The sequence below is a fragment of the Furipterus horrens genome, unplaced genomic scaffold (assembly GCF_987537825.1).
Source record: "Furipterus horrens unplaced genomic scaffold, mFurHor1.1.pri manual_scaffold_6, whole genome shotgun sequence".
Classification (NCBI taxonomy): Eukaryota; Metazoa; Chordata; class Mammalia; order Chiroptera; family Furipteridae; genus Furipterus; species Furipterus horrens.
In genome coordinates, this window is record NW_028327176.1 from 173,309,258 (window position 1) to 173,332,181 (window position 22,924).

At 39.5% G+C, this 22,924-nt stretch overlaps 1 protein-coding gene across 1 annotated transcript in view; it reads right to left on the reverse strand.

The window, feature by feature from the left end:
- Positions 1-1,196: 1,196 nt before the first annotated feature.
- The window catches only part of TXLNB (taxilin beta), a 47,318-nt gene continuing 25,590 nt past the window's right edge, over positions 1,197-22,924 (reverse strand). Inside the window, exons 5-10 of the mRNA XM_090279920.1 lie at positions 19,695-19,889; positions 17,851-17,970; positions 13,661-13,735; positions 5,878-5,970; positions 3,675-3,770; positions 1,197-2,444 (exon numbers count right to left, since the gene is read on the reverse strand). Of these exons, the coding sequence (XP_090136046.1) occupies positions 1,665-2,444; positions 3,675-3,770; positions 5,878-5,970; positions 13,661-13,735; positions 17,851-17,970; positions 19,695-19,889 (1,359 nt within the window). The 3' untranslated portion in view covers positions 1,197-1,664. The remainder of the gene's footprint in view (positions 2,445-3,674; positions 3,771-5,877; positions 5,971-13,660; positions 13,736-17,850; positions 17,971-19,694; positions 19,890-22,924) is intronic.

Here is a 22,924-nt window from a genome sequence, read left to right on the forward strand (position 1 = left end):
GCATGTGACACTGAAGAATGGTTTCTCTCAGGAGTAGGAGAGAATCTAGCTTTTATCCATTTTTCTACTTGAGCTCAACTTTTAAGGCAGGGCTGGGTTAGATCTCTTTTTCTTTTCTCCCTCCTCCCCTCCCTCTCTCCTTTCCTCCTTCCTCCCTCTCTTCCTTTCCCATTTCGTTGCTGCAGTCCCCTTTTACCCTAGGTAGAGTAATTTATGCTGTCACTGTTTCTGTCAAGCAGTGATAATGTAATACTCATGTAGACAGCCCCAGGTGTTTCTAGCTTTTGCCTTCTGAATCCTTACTTATTGTTCCAGTCATTTGGAGTAGGGACCCATTTGTCCTTTGCTTTGTACTTCTGGCAGTAGAGAATTCCTCAAAGTAGAAAATGTGTTGGTTTGTAAGCCTCGTCACTCATATCGAGACCCTGTTTTGGAAAAATAATAGCTTTTACTTAGCAATAATTGAAACGAGGGCAGGAAATGGAAATTTCCTGCTGGAAAGGAGGAGCAGATGTTTTGAGACTATAGACTGAGATAGTGACAGGAAGAGGTGGTGGGAAAGCCTCTGGAGAGAGTAGTAGGTCACAGGGAGGGGACTGAGGAGTTGGCAGGGCCAGGTGCATGTGCTTTCTCAAGACCTCTGTAGCACAAGAGGCAGAGGATAAGCATAGCGTCCTCTTAGTCTGAGGACCCTCAGTCCCTCCGTGCCCTAGCTCCCTTTCCTACTTCCCACCGTTTCGTTGCAGGAAGCTGCATGTGGGCTGGGTTGAAAGGCCATGGATTGAGTTGAGTAGAAACAGCAGCTGGAAGAAGTGAGCAGTCTCAGCTGTGCTTGCTCCCCGTTTCCCTTTAGGGCCCACTGTGCTCATCTTCATGTCTATGAACTTCACACAGATGTGCAACCTAGCCCAACTGCTGTTCTGTCATTTGATCAATTGGTTGAATTTATTGACCTACCATTGGGTTACTTATTTTTGCCCAACATTAAATGGCCTAAAAAATGTGTTCTGAACCTGCTTCTGATTCATACTGTAATCCCAAGTGCAAGTAAAAGATAATTTTTTAAATTAGCATCTAAATATTTTGCATGAAATTTAAAAAAGGATGAAAGAACTGTATGTAAATATATACATACATGATATACACATGTATAATGCGCACAAGCAGAAATGTATGTTCACATACACATGCATATATTCACACATGTGTACACACATATGTACATACCATGTATATGATGTGTAAATGGAACCTGGACATCCATAACTTACTATGGAACTTATTAAACTATATATAGAAATAAAAATAGAGCATCACATATTATAGTGGAAGTCTTTAAATACCAAATCTTACTGTTGATTAACAAACTGAATTAAGTGTCATGTTAATGGCAGATTAATATACATTTTCTATTAGCATGTTTTGTTGCAATTTGGGAAAATTATACTATTAACCAGTGTTAAATAGAAAAGCTTCAAATCAGTTATAAATTGAGAACAAATAGCAGAGGCTGAATGTGCTCTGCATAACATTTAACAATGTTTTGATTCTAATTAAGGCTCTTCCATTAGACATCTCTAGTCCTTAATGCCTCTTTCAGAAGACAGTCTGTTATGATGAAGGTATGAAGTCAGAAAGAACAGCCTTCAGAGGCACCATGAGGCTTAGTCTACTCCCTCCAGGTTGGTGTTGGCCACTTTGGGCAGCTGGGGTCCAGCGGAGGCCCCTCCCGGAAGGCCCTCTGCTGCTGCTGGAGGCTGCCTACTGGGCTCCTGTCCAGACACCCCAGCTGGAACTTGCTTACCTGCTGCGGGTGGTAGAGCAGGACCGTCTGCCTCTATCCCCCCTAGGAAGGCCTCTACTGAGGACTGTGGGGCCTGACTGGAAGCTTCTGCCTCCAGAAGGGGCTGCTGATCAGCCAGTACTCCAGTGGGGAGACCCTGGTCTTGGGGCTCTGCCTGGGACCCCACAGGGAGATCACTGGCTCTGGCCAGAGGTTCTGCATCCTTGCTTCCTTCAGCCTCAGCCTGAGAAGCTGGGGGAGGTGGGAAACTCTCTGAATGGCATGAAGGGCTCAGAGAGGGTTGTTTTGGCTCCTGGAGGGCCATGTCACCACCCCCTGGAGGACTGCTGAGTTCGGGTTGGAATTCTTTGGACTGGTCAAGGGTCAGCTCTGAATGATGGATAACTGTGAAGGCTGTGGCCAGGTTTTCCACAGCCTTGGGAATACTGTTGGTGTTCTCTGTGTCAGCCTCTTCCCCCACAGAGACTGTTGACTCCGGCTCTTCGTCGGAGGTGTGCTGATCCTGGTCATCCTCAGGCATTTTCGCTTCTCGGATTTTTTTGTAGAGTTCATTTCTCTCTTCTTGTAAAGCTCGACAGAGATTCTCTAGCCTCCCAATTTTCATCACGAAGCACTCGTATTCTTTGGCTCTCAGTGCTTTCTGTGATTAGAAAATAAACACCCACATAAAATGTCACAAAGCAAAATCTCTGGAGACAAGCAAAACCATTTGTCCAGGAATTCGCCGACCAAGCTCTGGAGTTTGACCACTGAGTAGTGGCTGGACAGACACTTGATCAGAGAATCAGTTCTTTTTTTTTTTTTTTTTTATTGTTTTGCATTGTATGCTAGATGCTGGTAGAGTTTTAGTTGCTCTGGTAGAATTTAGGAAAGAAAGCTGGCTAAGCCTCTCTCTCCTTCAGTCCAGGGCCTCTAAAATCGTAGATGAATTTTCTACTTGTAAGACTCAGAGGGTGTAAGTAAATTCTGTGGCAAAATGAATGAAATGGACTGCGACTTGGCAGTCAGCAATGCTCTATCTATTTTGTGGATAAACTGCTATATGCTAATCCAGCAACTGTTTGATTTATGTTGCTGAATAATAAGCTCATGCCTTTGGAATTGGTTGCAATTTGGGATGAATTGTTAGAACAGTAATTACAACCAGAGAAACTCACCACATAATTCATGACGCTGGCTGCTCAAACTGTTCATTTTTCCTTTTCTCTAGAAATGTCAGTGTTTGTTCATGAAATCACTCCTGATCATCTTACTTCTTCACCCCATCTTTGTGCTACTCTGTACTTTTTAAGACTTGTTTTTACTTGTTTACATGGAGAGACCTTCACCTTTAAGTCCTGCCTTTCAGATCAAGGGCCATGTACCTTTGCCTTTATAGTCTGAAGACCCTCTCAGAGCCTGGCATAACGTCAGTGTTCAAATGACTGTTGGAGGAATTAAACAACGTATCTCCATATCTGTCTATAAAATAACACATACCCTCTGTGCTTGGGGTGGTGCCTTCTCTCAGTATGTTCAAATCACTGAATTAATTCATTCTGTACCTGTTTTATGCCAGGTTCTGGGGAAATTCAAAGACAAGTAAGACATTTGTCAAGACTTCAAGGAATTCACAGTCCAGCAGGCCTGCTACCACTTGGGGGACAGCTTTGGAATGGACAAGTAGACACGTGGCTTAAAGGACACAAAGCTTTCTAGGAATCCAGACCTGATTCTAAATTACTGTGCTCTCATTACTTTTATTACAATTTCATATATCACATCCCCGAAAAATTCAGCCCTTTTCCTTTATACTATTAGGATATAGTTTTCTAGGTATGAATATTTTGACTAGCCAAGGGAAAATAAACTCAGGGAAAAGATTCCTCACCTCTTCAATCATGTCCAACAGAGCTTTGTTACAGTTCTCAAACCTGGCTTTCCACGTGGCTGTGTCCTTTTCCAGCTTCTTCATTTTCTTAGTCGTCTATAGAAATTATAATGTTTTCATATTAATCCTGAAGAGTTAATCTATCAAAGAAGCTATTAGTTCCATATGTGATGTCAAGAAAAGTTCTTTTGTTACAGGTTGCTGAAGCAAACACAAGTTCTAAGTGAAGGAATGAAGAGCGAGTGGGCAAAGTCACAATTTATTCCTGAATCACCTAGGTCAGCAGTGAACAAGTGTATTTGCACCAAAGCCAATTCAGGAGAAAGGAAACTTTAGGGCCACGCTGTTTTGCCATTGGTTTTTCTCTCTTAGAAAAAAAAAAAAAAAAGAAAGCTTAATTGAGTCTCCAAAATAAGCTCGCAATTTAGATGATTTACTTTCTTCACTAGTGACTGTCAGTGAGAAAGTTGGCCTGGTTCTTTAACCATTAAATGTTGATGATATCAAGGTACATCAGAGAAGCAGCCCCACAAAGGCAGCTTTCCCAGTCTGCACATTTGTAGAGTGCATTAAGGTCCACAGAATGTGATGACACATGTTATGCATTTCATCCTTGAAACAGTCCCACAAGGAAGGTTCTCCTTTCACCTCTTCTTTATAAATGGGGGCACTGAGGCTCAGAGAGGTGGAGTTATGTTTAGGTGAGTTAGCTGGAGGTGGCTGGAGTTATTTCATCCCACGTAATGCCATGTGCGCAGGTGTCTGCTGGTCACCAGGCTGGGGCTGCGTGTGGGGAGACACAGAAGTGAAGGGAATACAGCCTGTCTTTTTTGAACCTGAAATTGCTCATGTTCCTGATTGTAGGATCTCCTCTCTTCTTGGATGAAGTAAAGGACAAGGCATGTGACCCAGGCACAGTGGGTTAACCGCAGCTGGCACTTGCTGCTTTGTGCCAATCTGCCTGAGGCCGAGCAGCCTTGGAGGTCAGAAGCTGGGCCCAGCTGTTGGCCCCTGGGCCCTATAGAGAAGCTAGGTGAGCCTCTAGTGGTTTTTCACTTTGATCATTTCTTAACCAAGCTAGTAGTTTATGAACTTTTAAAGGTCATTGACACCTTTAAGAATTTGATGAAGTCTATGGGACCACTCAGAAATGCAAGTATGCATATCAAATTTTTTGGCTAATTCTCAGGTTTACTACTAAAAGTCAATAAATGAAATCCAGGTTAAGAACTCTCTCTAAGATTTATTTCAATCTTAAAACTGTGTAATTTTGAATTAGAATTTTTTCCTGTTTTAACATTTATATCAACCTTAAAAGTCTATAATTAATTTTTAAAAAATGGACAGATCCCTTCAGGGAAAGCTGTAACCATTAATAAATGTTGGTCTACTTAAGTTTGTTCACTGAATAGTGAAATTTATCATATTATTTTATGAAAATATTTTGAAAAGGGTACTTTCTACACTTAAAAATGGTTAATGCCAATGCTTTCAAAACACAATCCTGATGCTGATTTTGTTTTGGGAAAACACTGAGTTGACTAAGATACAAACATTATGTCCCACAATAACATGAGCACCTTATATTTGTAAAAAACAAACAAACAACTTTTGAAAGTTGAAAACCTTTTACAAAATATCAGTTTAATTTAAACTCCACACTCTTGTGAAGTAAGCAAGCGAGGGAAATAGTGCCTTGAATTATAGATAAAATTGAGGGAAATTGAGTAAATTGTCCATCTCAGACTTCCATCTTATTCCAAGGCTCTGTCAGTGACATCATACTACATACCTTCTCTTTTAGGAAGGATCCTATGAAATGACATTTTCTACCTTAAAATTCCATTCTTGCATGTGAAAGGTTTTTTATTTTTAGAAGATTAGATATTTTTGATTTCAGTATAAACAACATAATGTTAAATTGTTAGCTGTTTTTTTTTTTTTTTAAGCTATCCATGGGCTAGAAAAAACAATCTTCCTCAGAGTTAAACTGTGTCCTAATGTTTTGGGGCTGTCCTTAAGATTAATTCACTAGTTACTTAACAATAAAAAAATACAGCCCAAATCTCACTGGCACTTATAAACATTTCATTACTTTGTGAAATGCACTGGAATATCTTAGCGAGAGAAAAATGAACCCAAAGGAGAATTGCCTGTCAAAACAGAAAACGTCAATATTTTGTATGGGATAAGCAATACTCACTTTATCCATTTCCTGTTTGAAAGTGGCAAACACCTCATTGCTCTTTGTCAGTGTGCTCTGGAACTCTTCAAACCTTCCAGAGTAGAGGGTGAGCTGTAAACGGGAAAGAGTGGATCTATTTTAGGGTTGCTTTCAGAATGTTTCCAGAACAAAACAGCATGTCATTGTTCATTACTTGTTAAGACAAATGATTTAAGGGAATTCTCAATACAGTGTTAGTAATCTGTTCAGTTCTTTTATGTACTACAAGGTCAACCTAGGTCAGTGATTATGCTTGAAGTAGTTCTTTAAAGAAAAATGAAATAATAAAATATGTCATTACCACTTTATTGTATCATAACTTTTACTAACAAACATTTTTTGAGCTCTGAACATATGCATGGACTGTATGTACAAAAGTATTTGACACGTGGCTCCTGCTTTTGAGGGACCTGCGTTCTTGATTGGAAGACAATCCCAAAGATAATTTGACTTTTACTCACATAATATAAAGTGCCACCACAGAGAAGGAGTCATGTTTTTGTGAAGAAGGTGAGCCTTGAACTTGGTCTTGGAGGAAGTAAGAATGTAGACAATTGAAAAGAAGTGATAAAGGGAATGTGGGCCAGACACGGACTAGGGCCGCTGCCATAATGCAGGTTGTGCCACTCTAAACAATTGCCATTTCCATTTTAGACATATGGTTTTGTATATTTATGAATGCAACATTCTAGCCAATAGCTGTTAAATGTCCCTTTTCATCAAAATCAGTTTCTTATGCCACTTTTCTACAGATGGAAATAATGAGTCTTAAGGAAGGAATGCCTTTTTCTAATTTGCACAAAACCACATTGTATGGGTTAGTGTTGGCAAGTGTGTGGCTCTCCATGGGAATAGAGAGAAGAGCCTTCGTACCTCCCCATCCTTAATTTCAGAGCTTGCCTTTGGGGTGGAAATAGGGCAGGACAAGAAAGGATAGTGTGTACATACTTGATTATTAGTGACAGTAATATTGTACAATAGTAAAATTTTCCTTTTGAAAATAATTTTAGAATAGCATGTTTTGAATGAGTGATTTAATGTGGATGCCTCAAGTGAGTAAAGCCTACATTTTCACAGGAGTCTTTGGTATCCTTGAGTGCCTGGGACAGACCCAAGTTCTCAAATGAGCACAGAAATGTCCTTCCAATGTCCTTGGAAGGAGCAAGCTGCAACATCCAGCAACAGACAAGAACCTGAGGCTGCCCTTGGCAGACTGGAATGGCTGGGTTATTGGCCAGACAGCAGGTACCAACTGACGAGCCAGTGTTACCTGTGACACTGTCCTTCTGAAAGCAGAGAAGAGCGCACCAAATGAAAACCAGTAGAATACAGAGTTCTTAGTCTTGGAGGTGGGAGTTAGAGGGAGTGTGTGGAAATCAACCCTTAGAACTCAGAAAATTTGCTTATCTAGAATGGCTCATTCCTGAATGATTCAGAATAGTAGAGGTTTTATTGTAGTAAAGAACAACAAAATGATCACATAAAACCTTTTCACTGAATACAAATTTTCCAAAGAAAGGTCAAACAATAGCTGATTATCATTTTGAAATCATTCATTAGCACTGTATGTGATAGAGTTTGGGGCAACTCCAGTGGTCTAAAATTTGACTTCTCAGATTACAGAAGCCTGAGGAAAGGGGCATAAGGGAATTCATAGCCAGGGAGGTCTCTCTCTCTCTCTCTCTCTCTCTCTCTCTCTCTCTCTCTCTCACACACACACACACACACACACACACACACTGTGTATAAGACAATGATTTTATTACATGCAATGCATTCTCAAAAACAGAGTTAATGCTCTTTCTTTTTCTTTTTTCCAAAGACCTAGTTGGGATCCAATGAATTGATTTCAGGGCCCAGTGAATAGATCAAGCCTCTCAATTTAAGAGGTTCTACCCAATTGTAAGCTCCTGTGGGACTGGCTACTAATACTGCACATGATCCTGTGGCCTAGGGTGGGAGTAACTACCCCAAAATGATCCTCTTCACCTTCTGTTACAAAATCAGCTCATTTATATTTTTGACTATGCACTCCTATTAATTTTTTTCTTACTTTCTCTCTCTCTCTCTCTCTCTCTCTCTCTCTCTCTCTCTCTCTCTCTCTCTCTCTCTCTCCCCAGTTTCTCAGTAATTCCAGCAGAGTTGCATGGGAGTCTCAGACACTTCAGTCTCCTGAGCTGGTTCTTCCAAGCCCATTCTTGTAGCCCTGTAGTTGCAGGTTGTAGACGGGAGAGGGCAGGAGTGAGTGCATGTGCGATCTGTCTCACAGAGCAACCTTGTCAGTACTTGTGGGAGTTTCCACATCTGCCCCAGCCAGCGCTCACCTTTATTTGAGCAAAATATTCTTTTTATTGTATCAGTTGGGAAGATTGAGATGACAGACACATCCAGAGTGCCAGGAAGTAAGGTTTTGCTTCATTATCACCTCTTATGGCCTTTTTCTAACTTTTTTTCTTTGCTTTCTTTTTTTTAATTTTTGTAAAATATACATAACATGAAATTGACCATCTTAATCATTTTAAATGTGTAGTTAAGTATTGTTAATTATATTCACATTGTTGTGCAACTGATCTCCAGAACTTTTTCATCTTGCAAAACCGAAACTCTACACCCATTAAACAACGGCTTCCCCATTTCCCTCTTCTGGTGACTGTTTTTACTATTCTACTTTTCTTCCTATTGACCCCATTGCCCTACGTGGCAAAACCCATGTGGATTATACCTTTCTCAGGTAACCAGCTCTAACACTCTACTTACACTGACTGAAAAGGTACTCTTTCTGTTTACTGTACGAATACTGGTTTGCTAGAGCTTTTCCTCTCACTGTCACACACGATGCATGTTTGTTTTGATGTGTCAGGTTCCTGCCCTTACTTTGGTATTTCAGAGAAGCATGGAAGCAGCATTCGGAGGTTGACCCAGTACCTCTCCTGCCAGAGGCAGCAATATTAGAAACAGACTGTTCTAGGATTAGGAATAACAATAATTGTCTCAACATTTCACTTTCGAATGGGCTGAGTGACACACGCATTCTTTTAACTGAGCATCACATTTAATTACAAACATTCGTAGCATATAGGGAACAAAACCATGCTCAGGAATTTTCTCAGCAAACTTGTGAGATTTGGTTTGGGAGCAAGTCCAAATATAATAGTATTTTCAGAGGACTCTCCTCTCATCTTATATTGATAAGGTGAGGACTTTTGGACTGAAAGATGATGATTACCCATCTTTAACAATTTACTCACTGATCTTTCCCCTCAGGCAGTATTTTATGTCTGTGTGGTCAGGGATTGCTGATTTTCCACATCTACTACCATCTTCATCCTTATTGATCCAGAGAACACTCTATTTGTAGTGATGATTGCATCCCATTGATCATCTCTGACATTTACTCTATTGCTTTGGCTTGTATAATTGAAAGCCAGACATCTCTTCTCTAAGTGACAATCATGCCCCAAACTGGCAAGCTGTTTGACTGAAAAGTGACTACCATCAAGGAAAACACAATCCTTCTTTGGTATTTCCCTTGCTCATATGGCAGAAATGGGGACTAAGGTCTTCTCTTCCTATCCACCCCCAAGGAAGTGTTTGAGTGCCATGCAAAATAATCTGTGATAGACTTCACTTTTCAAGGTGTGAAAGTTTTAAAAATATAATGTTGATACCTTTTTAGAGGAACTTATCTAAACATTATTGTACATAGGTATTTGGGGCCTCCATAGTCTTCTTGATGATTTTAGTAATTACTGGAGTTCTGAAAGTGCCTGGAAGATAAGAGACGGGCAAAGGCAGGTCCTCCTTGTAGAGAGAGCCACGTGCCATGAAAAATAGGGCAAAAGAGGAGAAGGCAGGTTTAACTCAGTTTACAGGCACACTTCTTAAGCTGTGGAAGTTCCTTACATTCATGAACTAGAGCTGAAAAGGTTCTTGAGATCATTTTTCCAGTGGTTCTAAAAGATTTTTGCATGTAGGGACCCCCTTAGACTCACATTACTCTATGTGGGTTTTCACCTATGAAATAATACTAATAGTAGCTCATATACTAATTGTTAGCATTTTAACGTTTTTCATTTTAAGTATATTTTAGATCATGCTATTACAGTTGTCCCAATTTTTTCCCTTTTCCCCCTCTGCCTTGTACCTCCCTCCCCTCCAGCAATCCCTTCCTCCCTTAGTTCATGTCCATGGGTTGTGCATCTAAGTTCTTTGGCTTTTCCATTTGCTATATTATTCTTAACATCCCCCTGTCTATTTTTACCTACCAATTATGCTTCTTGATTCTCCCCCTTCCACCTCCCCACTGATAACCCTCCGTAAGTTCTCATTATCTATAATTCTGTTGCTGTTCGAGTTGTTGCTTAGTTTGTTTTTGTTCTTATTTTTTAGATTATGTTGTTGAGAGTTCTGAGTTTGTTGTCATTTTGATGTTCATAGTTTTGATCTTCTTCTTTTTTTAAAATGTGTCACTTTAACATTTCATATAATAAAGGCTTGGTGATGATGAACTCCTTTAGCTTTACCTTGTTTGGGAAGCACTTTATCTGCCCTTCCATTCTAAATGATAGCTTTGCTGGATAGAGTAGTGTTGCTTGTAGGCTTTTGCTTTTTATCACTTTCAATACTTCTTGCCAGTCCCTTCTTGCCTGTGAAGGTTCTTTTGAGAAATCAGCTGACAGTCTTTGGGAACTCCTTTGTATGTAAACTTCTTCTTTTCTCTTGCTGCTTTTAAGATTCTCTTTTTATTTTTAACCCTTAGTATTTTAATTATGATGTGTCTTGGTGTGGTCCTCTTTGGGTCTAACTTGTTTGGGACTCTCTGTGTTTCCTGGACTTGTATGTCTATTTCCTTCACCAAATTTGGGGAGTTTTCCTTCATTATTTTTTCATGTAAGTTTTCAATTTCTTGCTCTTCCTCTTCTCTTCTGGCACCCCTATTACTTGGATGTTGGTATGTTTAAAATTGTTCCAGAGATTCCTAAGCCTCTCCTCATTTTTTTTTTTTTCAATTCTTGTTTCTTCATTCTGTACTGGCCAACTGTTTATTTCTTCCTTGTGTTCCAAATTGTTGATTTGAACCCTGGCTTCCTTCCCTTCACCATTGGTTTGTGTGTGGGTTTTCCTTCACTTCTTCCCTTATATGTTTGCCATACTCAATCATGTCTGTCAAGCCTGTGAGCATCATTATCACCAGTGTTTTGCACTCTGCATCTATAAGGTCAACTATCTCCTTGTTGCTTAGTTCTCCCACTGGAACCTTGATCTGCTACCTCTTTTGGGCCATGCTTCTCTGTGTCCTCAACTTGACATCCTCCTGTGTTTTCCCATGTGTCTTAGGTAGAGCTGTTGCACTTGTAAGGGGTGGAGCCTTAAGTATTCATCAGTGCTGGGCAATCTGTTTTACCACCTTGTTGTGCTGTCTAGAAGAGTATTGCTTCTTTATATCTTTGTTGGGCTTCCGTGGAGTTCAATTTTCTTGTAGATCTGCTTGTTTTTTGTTTTGAGATGGATTTAATCCTTCTTATGGTTGTGGAAGGAGGCAAAGGATGTCTATCTATGCCTCCATCTTGGCTGGAAGTCCCCATTGTTAGCATTTTTATTAACATTATTGTTATAATTAGATTGTAAGTTTAATTAGGCAGGGATTTTTGTCTCTTATTGATTACTATATCTGTATTACATAGAAGTATGTCTGTACTTAGTAGGTGCTCAGTAAATATAAGTTGAGTTAATTATGTTTATTATGGTCTAGGCACTGAGCTAAGTGCTTTGCATGCATAATTTGAAAACAAACATATTCATGAGCTCATTTTTCTCTTAAAAAGTTAATCAAACATAAGAATAATTGCTATCCATAGTTGCTGATTGAGAGCTGATATAATGTCAAAAAACAACTACATTTTATATAGGAGCTGCTGCCTTATGTGCTGTTATGTTTTGGAAATACTGAAAAGAAATGGGTCTCCAAGAGGTCAGAGGACTCCAGCTTAGGATCATTAATCCATTATATCATCCTTAGTTTACAGACAAGGAAATATAGGTTCATGGAGGCTTAGGGGCATTGTACAGGGTCATACAGCTTTTCAGCAGAAGAGACAGGACTCTGACCCTGGTCCTTGGACTCAGTCCAGTATTGAGGGACGAGTGAGAAATATGGGGAAGTCTAGAACCACTGGTAGATTCAAGTTTGAGGAGCCCACCTTTATGTTTTTACTTTATAGGTCATTAAAGGCCTAGGTCCTCATGCCAGCTGAATGAATCACTCTCTAGCCTGGAGTCTGATGATATTAATATACTCTTTTCAAGTTCATTTATCTTCATTCAGCAAGGGGGAGTAGAGATTGTTTGTAAGATGTTGTGAACAATAAATAGCTTCAAGTATTATCTATTGTACCCCTCTAGGCTCTGTGTTGTGAATGGGGCAGACATAGGGCCAGAAGCCCTGGCTTGATTCTCCAGACTCCCCCTAAGTCAGTGAGGTCACATCTCCTTCCCGCTGCCTGTTTCAGGTTAGAGGGCCACCCCTGTCTGCCGCCTACCCCACACAATGATGTGATGGGTTCTGTGACTGCCTAAAGGATGGTCTTGAGTTTAGTCTTTGAACCCTGGGTCCATCTATTAATAGTCAAAAACTCTATGGCCCCAATGTCTATGTAATTAGTATTTTTACACTATTTTGATATGTTACCAGGGCAAGACAATTTATTGTTGCATTCAGTACACACGCTGGAAAAGTATCCTTTAGGAAGGTTAGCTATCCAAATTGTTATCTGTGTATTCGTCTATGCAGTGGTACTGTTTGAGATTTTAACTTTCTTAGTCTTCTTATTTGCTTTTTCTTTTACACTAAACAAGTATTTAGCAGTCAGCACATAAACATTTGCCGGTGGGTGAATCACTCAAATCTTAAGTTAATGCTCCCCAGCTGGAAAGGCCTCTAATTTCCTCGCCTCCTGTGGATTTGGTCTATGTGGCTGCACAGTGCCTTTAGGGTGCGGCATGTCTCCCAGCAGGGGATCGAGGGCCCCTCTGTGGTCCATGGCAGGGTGGCTCTCCTGAAACCTGACGGGGAGAGTTTGCCCAGATGGGTGGATCCCCCAGGGCCCAGCAAAGGTGGGAAGGTCTGGCTTTCCTCTAGAGTCAGATATTGCATGCGGCTTTATTTTTGAGTCTGAAAGATGAATGCCCATAACCCGTCAAAGCACACCCATGCCCTCACAATGTCAAATGAAAATGGTTCCTGACTTGTCTGCCATTGAGTCATTCACCGCTTACAGTACCGACCTCTGAGAGCACAAAAACTTGGGCGCTGACTCTATTTTTCTAATTTCCTTTTATTATAAATAATACCAAACAAGCAAGGATATTTTCAGTATCAACAGTTATAGATGGTGCATCTGAACAGTTTACATTTGATTCTTACCTAATAGGGTAATGGGAGTGGAGAGAGGGGGGGGGGCCTAAGAACAGATAGGTGGGAACCTGGATACCAGCTTATTCTCATTGACCATTTTGGTGCCCTTATTTGTGTGTCTATAAACCTTTCGACTAGATGTTGTTGGTGCAGAGCATTTATTTTTCTTAGATATAACATTGTGATTTTATTTTTACTTAATGATAAATCTGAAGTTATTCTTCACCTGCAATTCCTGTCCCCCTCCCCCCGCCACGTACAGGCCTTCTGCAGACCCCCTTTGGGTCCCATCCTCTTTACTTGGGAACAGAAGGGGAACACACCCCATGCATTGTTCCCCCACTTCACCTGGGCCTGCAGGACTGTCTCTTGTTCCTTCAGCATTTTGGCCTGAAGTTTCCACTCTGCTGCCTGGTTCAGCAACTGTGAGAAGAGAGAATGCAGAGAAAGACAGTCAAATTGTCTTTGACCTTATCATTTGGTTGTAATTTGTGTATAAAACATAATAACTTGCTAAGTAGCCCACTCAAGGCTTTTTTGGGAACTTTGTGAAGACTAAGAAATCTAAGAAAACACCTAGTGCCACGAGTTGGATTCTCAGGTGAAAATTAATGGTTTTATTGGAGACAAAAAGGGAAATCATTTTCCAATCAAGCATGAATCACACAAAATTTGAACTCTCACCAAATTCTAGAACCTTGTCTAGCAATCCTGTCCAACCATCATTTGGCCTCTGCTTGAAAATCTTTAGAATATCTCCACCTGGGGAACTTCTGTGAGCCACTGTTCTTTTATATTAAACCCCAAATTAGTCTCCTAACCAGTGTTCTCCACCATAGCATGCATCAGAATCTCTAAGGGAACAGCTGCTGCTGCTGGTCCCTCCCAGAGAACATGAGTTAGAAAGTTTAGGATGTGTGACTGCAATGCATACTTACAGCAAATACCCAAGATAGTTTGGCTATTAGTGGTCTGTGGATTACATTTTGAGAAACATTGGATTAGAAATGTGACTTATTGTCCTAAATCCTATATCAGTTTACAAAATAAGTCCTGTATAAGTTTACAGAATGAGGTCCCTCTCTCATAAGGTAGCCTTTCAAATACAATCAAGGCCTTCATAAGAAACAGGATCAGAACTCAGAGCTGAGGGGTTAAATTGAAAAAGTTGGTTAGGCATAAAAATGGCATAAGTGTTATTTTAACCTAAGACACATGTTCATTTATTTATCCATTTTGATGGAGGGCTCTGGTTTTTTGGGGGGGATGTGGACCTTCATCATGTAATTCAGCATAATTTGTTCTGTTTTTACGAAAATCATATCCATGATGTGCTATGTAAGATTTAGAATTTTTTCTTTTTTAAACAAAAGAGCTAGAACCTGAAGACTAAAAGATACATGTGAAACAGCTCGATTTTTAAATTCTGTAGCGTTTTACAACTTTCTCCCAGTTTTTTATAGCTGCTAACATGTAGTTTGACACTTGTTTCTTGCTCTTTGCTTACGTCTAGTCTTTCAAAGCATTAAGCATAATTTTCACAGAAACAACTTTTTTTTCATACTTCTTTTCCTTTAGTAAATATATGATTCTGTTGATTTACAAACACAAGGATAACTGCAAAGAAAAAGTTTGGGAGCAGAGGGCTGATTCTTGGTCAACTGCATCTTACTTAATGGGGAAAACCTTGTGTGGACCATCCAGAGCAGCTCACTCCCATGCCACAGGATTCAACATGCTCTGGGCATCTGCCAGCAGTGCGTTTCCAGAGAAAAAGGTGAACATCATGGATTAATCTGGTTAGTCAGTCAAGTGGCTGCCAGTTAAAAAGATTCGAATATATTTGAAGATAGGTTGATTAAAATTGTTTCTTTGTATTTGCCCCTCATAAAAAAAAAGTGTCTCCAAGGTTCATCTGTTACTTTGTAATCAGAACAACAAAAGAAAACTCAACAAAATTATTACTTTAAAAAACCTGAAGACATCTTTTTTCCTGTCCAAGTTTGTCTTTTTGCCCATGACTCAACCGCTCCATTTGTAAGATGGGTTATATATGTCCCTCTTTTTGCCTCCCAGCATGCAGTGAAGGTGAATTATTACAGAAGTGAAATAATTTGACTGGTCTGGGTTAGCTGTGTCCCTTCTGGCCACCTGAGTGGCATGGTGGCCATGTACATGGCCCCTGTGTCCCTAAGAGGGTTGAGGAGCCCTGCTGTGCTGGGTGGCCCCAGAGAGAGAAGAGACAGGTGGCTGCCTGTTGTACTTGGAGTAAAGGAACTTCCCATCTCTGACATCATTTCATCACTTTCAGAAAGAAGCATCAGAGCTAGAAATGGGGCAGGTGGCCAGCCGACTTTGAAGAACTGAGAGGGACTACTTTTCTCTGACTCACAACCCACTCTGTTTTGCTAAACCAGGGTAGGATATAGGTAGCATGGTGGTTTCTTGCTAAGTCTGGGTCATCCCACATCTGCCCCCCCAGTCTCCCTCACTTGAACCTTTGTCCATATGTTCCCCTGTTATGTCTCATATGTTATAGATCAAAGGTACTGATCCTATTGGAAGCATATTTTACCTAATAGGGTAATTATGCCAACAGTAGAATATCTGTTTTCTTATATGAATACTAATTAAATGTTTTAGTTCTTACTTTGAGAGCTAGGTTGCAGATGGATTCATAAATTCATCTTTTTATTAACAGCACATGGAACTTTTGATTTGAAATTATTCAGTGTCCACTAGGTTACGTTCTCCAAAATTCATCCGTTTGTTGCTACGTTTGGAAACCAAAGTTAAATCTACGTTACTATTCTAACAAGTTGAAGTGGTTCTGATATGATTTCCAGTAAAGGTGAAATATGTGATCAATTGTTAAATGGCCAAATTCCATGAATGGCCCACTGTGTCTTAAATCTCTCTCTCTCTAGCAATGGACACAAGCTTCAACTTTTGCCTGAGTATGAGGTAGTATCACAGAGCTTGGGTTTGGGGGTAGATATACTTTGGTGTACAGTAGTCCCTCTCTATATTGTGGTTCACTTATCACAGCCTCACTGTATTGTGGGATTTAAAAAAATACTATATTTAATTATTTATCATGATTTTTCACTATATTGTGGGATTTTGTGGTACTGTTTATGTATGTTGTCAAAGTTATGTAGGTTTAAGAGTGTAGAATATGTTTAAGAATGTAAGTAGTATTTATAAGTATGGAAAAGGTTAATAAGGGAGTCGGAACAGTTTATAAGTGTGTGGGAAGGGTTTAGAAAGACATAAAAATATATAAATACTAAAATAAATGTAAGGTTCCTACTTTGCAGATTTTCACCTATTGCGGGGGGTGGATCTAGAATGTAATACCCACAATGAGTGAGGGAATGCTGTACTATAGATCTCAGTCACTTAGCAGTGTGTGACCTTAATTAAACAAGTTGCATATCCTCTTTGAGCCTCTCATCTGTAGAATGGCCCTACTGCTGTCCAGGGGTGTTTGGGGTTAATGAGATGCCAGTTAAAGCCACCACTTGGTTTCGTAAACCAGAAACTCAGGAGTCATCCTTGACTCCTCTCTTTTCTCACTGTGACCGTCTTCAGTTCAGTGCAACGCCTGCAGTTTTACATTGAAAACATAACTTGGACCCATGTCCAGCTCTCCTTCACCACTGCCACCTCCCTAATCCACGCCGCTGTCATTGCTTGTCCAGATTGCTGCAGTAGCCTCCTAACTGTCTTCTTGCGTTCTTGTTCCTCTTTGGTTCATTTTCCACCCAGGAGCCAAATGCAACATTTACAGACGCCAAGCAGATTATGTCACTTCCTTTGCAAAAACTCCCCAGTCCTTTCCCATTAACTTTAGAATAAAATCCGAACTACTTTCCAAGCCTACAAAGTGGTACAATTTGGTCCCTGCTTTCCTCTCCAACTTCATTTTGAAACTTTCTCCCACTGGGTCAACGTGCCCTTGCTACCTAACCCTTTTCTTATTTCTAGAGGATGTCAAACTGGTTCCAACATCCGGGCCTTTGTCTCTGCTACAGACATTGCTGCTGCAGACACCCTTCTCATCAAGTAGGCTCAGCTCAAGCCACCACCTCTGGTCACCCAGTCTAAAGTAGGTCCCTTCCTTCTGCCCTTCTCAGTTCCTCCTTATTTCCCTGGTAGCACTTATTATTGTCTGAAATTACACTTCCTTGTTTGTTTGCGTGTTAATTGCTTGTCTCTTTCCAGTTAGACTCTAGTTTCCATGATGGGTCATGACCTTCTCCGTCTTGTTCACCACTATACCCCAGTTCCCAGAATGGAGCTTAGCATATGACTGGCACTGGGGAAAGATCTGTTGAATGGATGCATGACTGTTTTATGTAGGAAGTAGTTTAGGTACAGTGCCTCCTACTGGGCTGGCCAATTTAGTCTCCAGGGAGCTCAGGCTCCTTTTCCATCAGTCTAGGGCTCTGGGACCATTCTCAAAAACAACTTTCTCAGGGGTTCTCTGACCCCGAGGCAGACCAGACAAGCACACCGACTCAGATGATAAGTACATATTCCTTTTCGCGTTTGTGTCGCTCCTCTGCTTCCTTCATCATTTCTTGCGCCTGCTCGAGTTTCGCATCCACCAGCTTCTGCTGCAGTTCTCTGTGTTTAAATATTTTGTCCAGATGCTAAGAAAAAAACAAAGTGCACATATCAAGCCTGACTTGTCACTCATGCTGAAAAATATAAAATAACCAAGCAATATTCATACAAACACATTCTCCAGGTTTTAAGCTTTTAAAGAAGAGGGGAATAAATGCATTGGTATCGCTTATGGCTTTGTAGAAAAGGCCATAAGTTGGTGAAGTCCCCTGCATTTTGTCAGAATTCAGCAATTATAACTCCAAAAGGCCCTAATGTTATTTTTCTAAATTTGGTGACTATTACATAGCATGCCAGTCTTTATGCTAGATAGCCGACAGTGATATACATCGTAACAGCATGATCACTCGGTATTTTGGCTCTTTCTTTGAATATAAAACCACCTTTAAGCACAACATTAGTACAGTTTATCATGGTGAATTCTTTATATCCTCCACATCCTTACTTCAAGGGTAGTGAGGAAGTTCCGGGTTACCAGCATGTGGTCCCGGATCAGGTACTAAGGCAGGAGCCCCCTCAGTCCAACCATGGTGGGCAAGACAAGGCCAACGGGCACAGATGAGTTGATATGCAAATTTGCTGCCCTGTGACTCCACACCTTTTGACCTGTCTGCTAGCTTGGTGAAGAGAAGCTTCCAACTCTATCCCAGTGTGGAGAGTTTCTTGATCATTAGGAGGTTGCATCAGCAAGAGGCCATGTGGAATTCTACCCTTGGGCTTTACTTAGAGCCGGTCCCGGGAATATGCAACCAGTCTACCAGGCCATTCCCATCCAAGACCTTTCTGAAGAGTATGGCTACTTTCTTTTTAGCTCCTTCCCTTTTGCTTTTGTCTGAACCTCCGCTCTGGAGCAGCGTTGATCTTTCTGATGAGATAAAATGTTCACGTGACACTTTGGCTTATTATAAAGAGTTTCATGATTTACTTAAGAGGTGCTACCATGTGCCATTAGCTCAGTTGTTTTCTTAGCATGTTGCCAACAGAACCACTTTGACTAAGTTATGTTACATTTTAAAACAGAGATTTAAAATTTGGATGGGATGAGGAAAGAAATACATCAAAATCCTAAAGGGACTTCTGGAGTTTTAAAAACACCAAATATTAAAATATAATTTTGGAATAATGAAAGATCCTGTTAGTCCCCTTAATGTAAACTATTGAAAACAAAACTCTTTTGGCTTTTGGACCATGAGTGACTTAATCTCATAGTCTCTGCTTCTCATCTATAAAATATGGGTAATATGTCATTATCCAGTGCATAAGATTGTTGAGACAATTAGATGACATATATAAAGTATAGTTTTTAGCACATGGCCCAAACTAACCTCTGAATAAATAATACCATGATAATTATGATTATTATATCAATAATACTAATATTGGCTTGTGGGGTATATAGAATACAGATCCTTAATGACATATTGATTCTTAAGAAGGTGTGTGTGATATTTCTTGGCTCTGTAGAGTGTATTTTTAAAAGGCTGAGGATAACTGTGCTCACAGCCTACCAGTTTCTATTTATTGCCTTTGCTTTGCAATGATTCCCATTTTGAAGAAATTCCATGTGACTTTCAGCCAGGTGTTTTGCAATACCATCTGCTTTTATTTGGCTAGTAGAAGAAATCCAGTCCTAAATATTAATCAATTGAGAAGGCTGGCCATAACTTTCTTATTAACCACGTTCCCCACCTTCACAGCCCAGATCAGGCTCTGCATGCAGTACGTCTAAGTTGTTTGATGTGGTTCTTACCTCCTCTCTGAGCTCATACTGATCAATGATGCTTTTCAGTTTCTCCGCAAGCTCTGTGTTCTCCTGACACAGCTTCATATTTCGTTCACTCTGCTGCTCAATCTGGGCCTGGATATCTGTCAGGGTGCTTTGGAAATGATTCGTGATCTCCTTTCTTTTCTCTTCTTCCTCCCGTGCCCGCTGAAGGGTTTCCTCCTGTGGATCAAAAGGAAATTTTTTGTTATACTGGTTTACATGCGCCCTGGGTTTATAGAATTCAGGATTAGGTCAATGAAAGGAGATTCGTCTGCAGGGGAAGCAGGATGGTTTTTCTCAGTTCTCTGGAGCTATGTTGCTCAGACCCCAAATAAATGTCTGAGCAAAGATTTCAGTTGTGAATACATCATCACTCAGAGCCAGTGCAGTGAGTCTTGACTTTGATAGCTGGTGATGAAGAGGCTTGTTTTAAAGATGACAGCTCTCCTGTGGAGTGAATAAACTGCCGTGATTTCTAACAAACATGCAGTCACCAGGTTTTGATCTCTTGTTTGTGGCCTGGGAAAAAAGGCCACTTGGTTTTACTGATAGATGAGACAGATCATGCGTTCCTTTGGTTGATACAGAAAGAAGAATAGATCATACATTCCTCTATAAAAATCATGGGATGTGAACCACATCATTGTATCACCCAAGTTTTATAAATATAACTGATCCCAACATAAACTTGGTAAGAAAGAAAAAACTTTCATCAAAAAACTTGAAAAGGAAACTAGGATAGCTAGAGATCAATTACAGCAATTAAAAATGTAAAAGGAAATCTTAGAAAATCTGATGGATATTTTATTTCTAAAGAATAATCATCCCACATGTCATGTAGGGTAATTGACACATTCAATGTAAATTTTGAATTTGAAACTGATATTAAGTTTCGAATCTTCTTTAACTCTAAAACGAAACATCTAATTTCCTCTCTTCCACTTTGTTAACATTTAAGAATTGGAAATTAACTTCCATGTGATTTCTGTTCTCTTTTTTCCTAAATCAAAACTTTGCCTTCATTGCTAACTACTAACAATTCACCCACATTTCTCCCCTATCTATATTGAGAATTGTTTGCTTTGTGATTATTCGTCTCGTTCTTTTAGAATAAAGGGGTTTAATCTTGATCCATCATATGAAAGAGACACAGCTGACAAGTAATACAGACACTTTAGGATTCCTTGCAGTTCTGATTAATTGTTATTATGAAAGCTTGCTTCATTGTTGGCAAGTAAAATTATACTGCATTTAGTTCCCTACTGCTATCAGGTTATGTAGCAAGATTTAAGAAAAAGAAATGATGACTTAAACAGAAGTAATTGTATAAATCTTCATTATGATAGTAGAATAATGTGATCAAAATAAAACTAATGCTGAAAATATAAGCTCTGGGAATATTTTAATTTATTGTTAGGTGTCTTCCTTCCTCTACAGTATTAACATAGTCTCTAACTCTAATATGACCCCTGATATCAGAATTGTAATTTATTCATAGTATAAACATTTCTTGAGTGACAATATCTTAAGAATATTTTAGAAGAAGCTGCACTTCCTATTCTGAAGAAATTCACTATCTGAGATCTTATTTCCCTGAACTTTGTATACTAGCACTTACTATACATATTTCACTAAAAATGATCATGGCCATTTGTTAAGAACAATTGAATATACATATGGTAGTGATTGTTTCCTCACTGCTCCTGATTAGCTAAGGAAGTCAACAAGTCCCTAGTCATATCATTACAGACCATGACCTGAATGAAATTTGCATTTGTAACAATTCCATCCATGAATGAGTAAGTCAATGGAAGAAGCAGCTTGTGCTACTCAATAACTTAGTTATTCACTGGCAAGTGGACACAGAAAAAAGGTATAAATGTTATGAGGACATTGAACACAGCTCAAACCATCCTAGCTCCCATTGCTGTCCCACAACAGGGGCATCTTGTATTTTGCATTGAATTGTTTCTCTTTTTGTGAAATTTTTTAATTTTATTTTTTCCATACCAATTTATCCCCCTTACATCCCCTCCCCCCTCACAATCACAACACTATTGTCCATGTCTATGAGTCCTTTTTTCTTTTTTGCTCAGTTCTTCCACCCCCTAACCATCCCCTGCAGAGCTGTCAGCCTGCTCTTTCTCTCTGAGTCTTCCCCCATTTTTCTGGCTAGTTCAGTTTGTTCATTAGATTCTACATATAAGTGAAATCAGATAGTATTTGTTTTTCTCTTACTGGCTTATTTAATTTAGCATAATATTCTCCAGGTCCATCCATGCTGTTGCAAAGTTTCTTTTTTTTATGACTGAGTAGTATTCCATTGTGTAAATGTCCCAAAGTTGTTCCATCCGCTCATCTGTTGATGGACACTTGGGCTGCTTCCATATCTTGGTGATTGTAAATAACTATGCAATTAACATAGGGGTGCTAATGTTCTTTCCAATTAGTCTTTCGGATTTCTTTGCATATATTCCCAGAAGTGGATTGCTGGGTCACATGGCAGTTCCATTTTTAATTTTTTGAGTTATCTCCATATTGCTTTCAAAAGTGGCTGGATTGTTTTTCAATGAGAGAAAAATAAATCAAGCCCAATCTTATAAAATGTGAGTCAGTTGCTTTAAAAAATGCAATCATTTGAATGGTGTCTGAGAAAAAAATTTTCTTTATCAAGCACATTATTCAAAATGAAAATTAATGCAAAGAAGGTTGAAGAAAAAAGTCTGAGTACTTAGGAAAATAAACTTTGCAAGCATCGTTGTCCATCTTAGAACTGGTGCTGTGCCTGGCACGTGGTCCATAAGTGTTCAGTAAATGTTTTTTTAATGAATCAATGAATTATTAATTTATATATAGACATATGAGTAGCTTGAACTAGATGATTTCCATAGTTCTTTCCACTTTAAAATTCTGTGAAATCCTGTGATAATAAATCATACTTATTTCTTTACTAAAATCATGTTGCGGGAGACACTCATCCATTCCTTACAGTGCAGTTCTTTTTCAGTATAATTTGAGGCTCACATTTATTGCTTTGAATATATGCAGTATTCTGTTGAAATGAATCCATATCTCAGACTTTAACTGGTCTTTTTCTAAATTATTTAAAATTGTGAGCTTGTGTGGAGTTTTTTTTTATTTTTTATTTGACTCACTGAAGAATCAGTTTTAATAAGGAATAGTAAAAGATAAATTTTATGGTAGTGGAAAGAGCC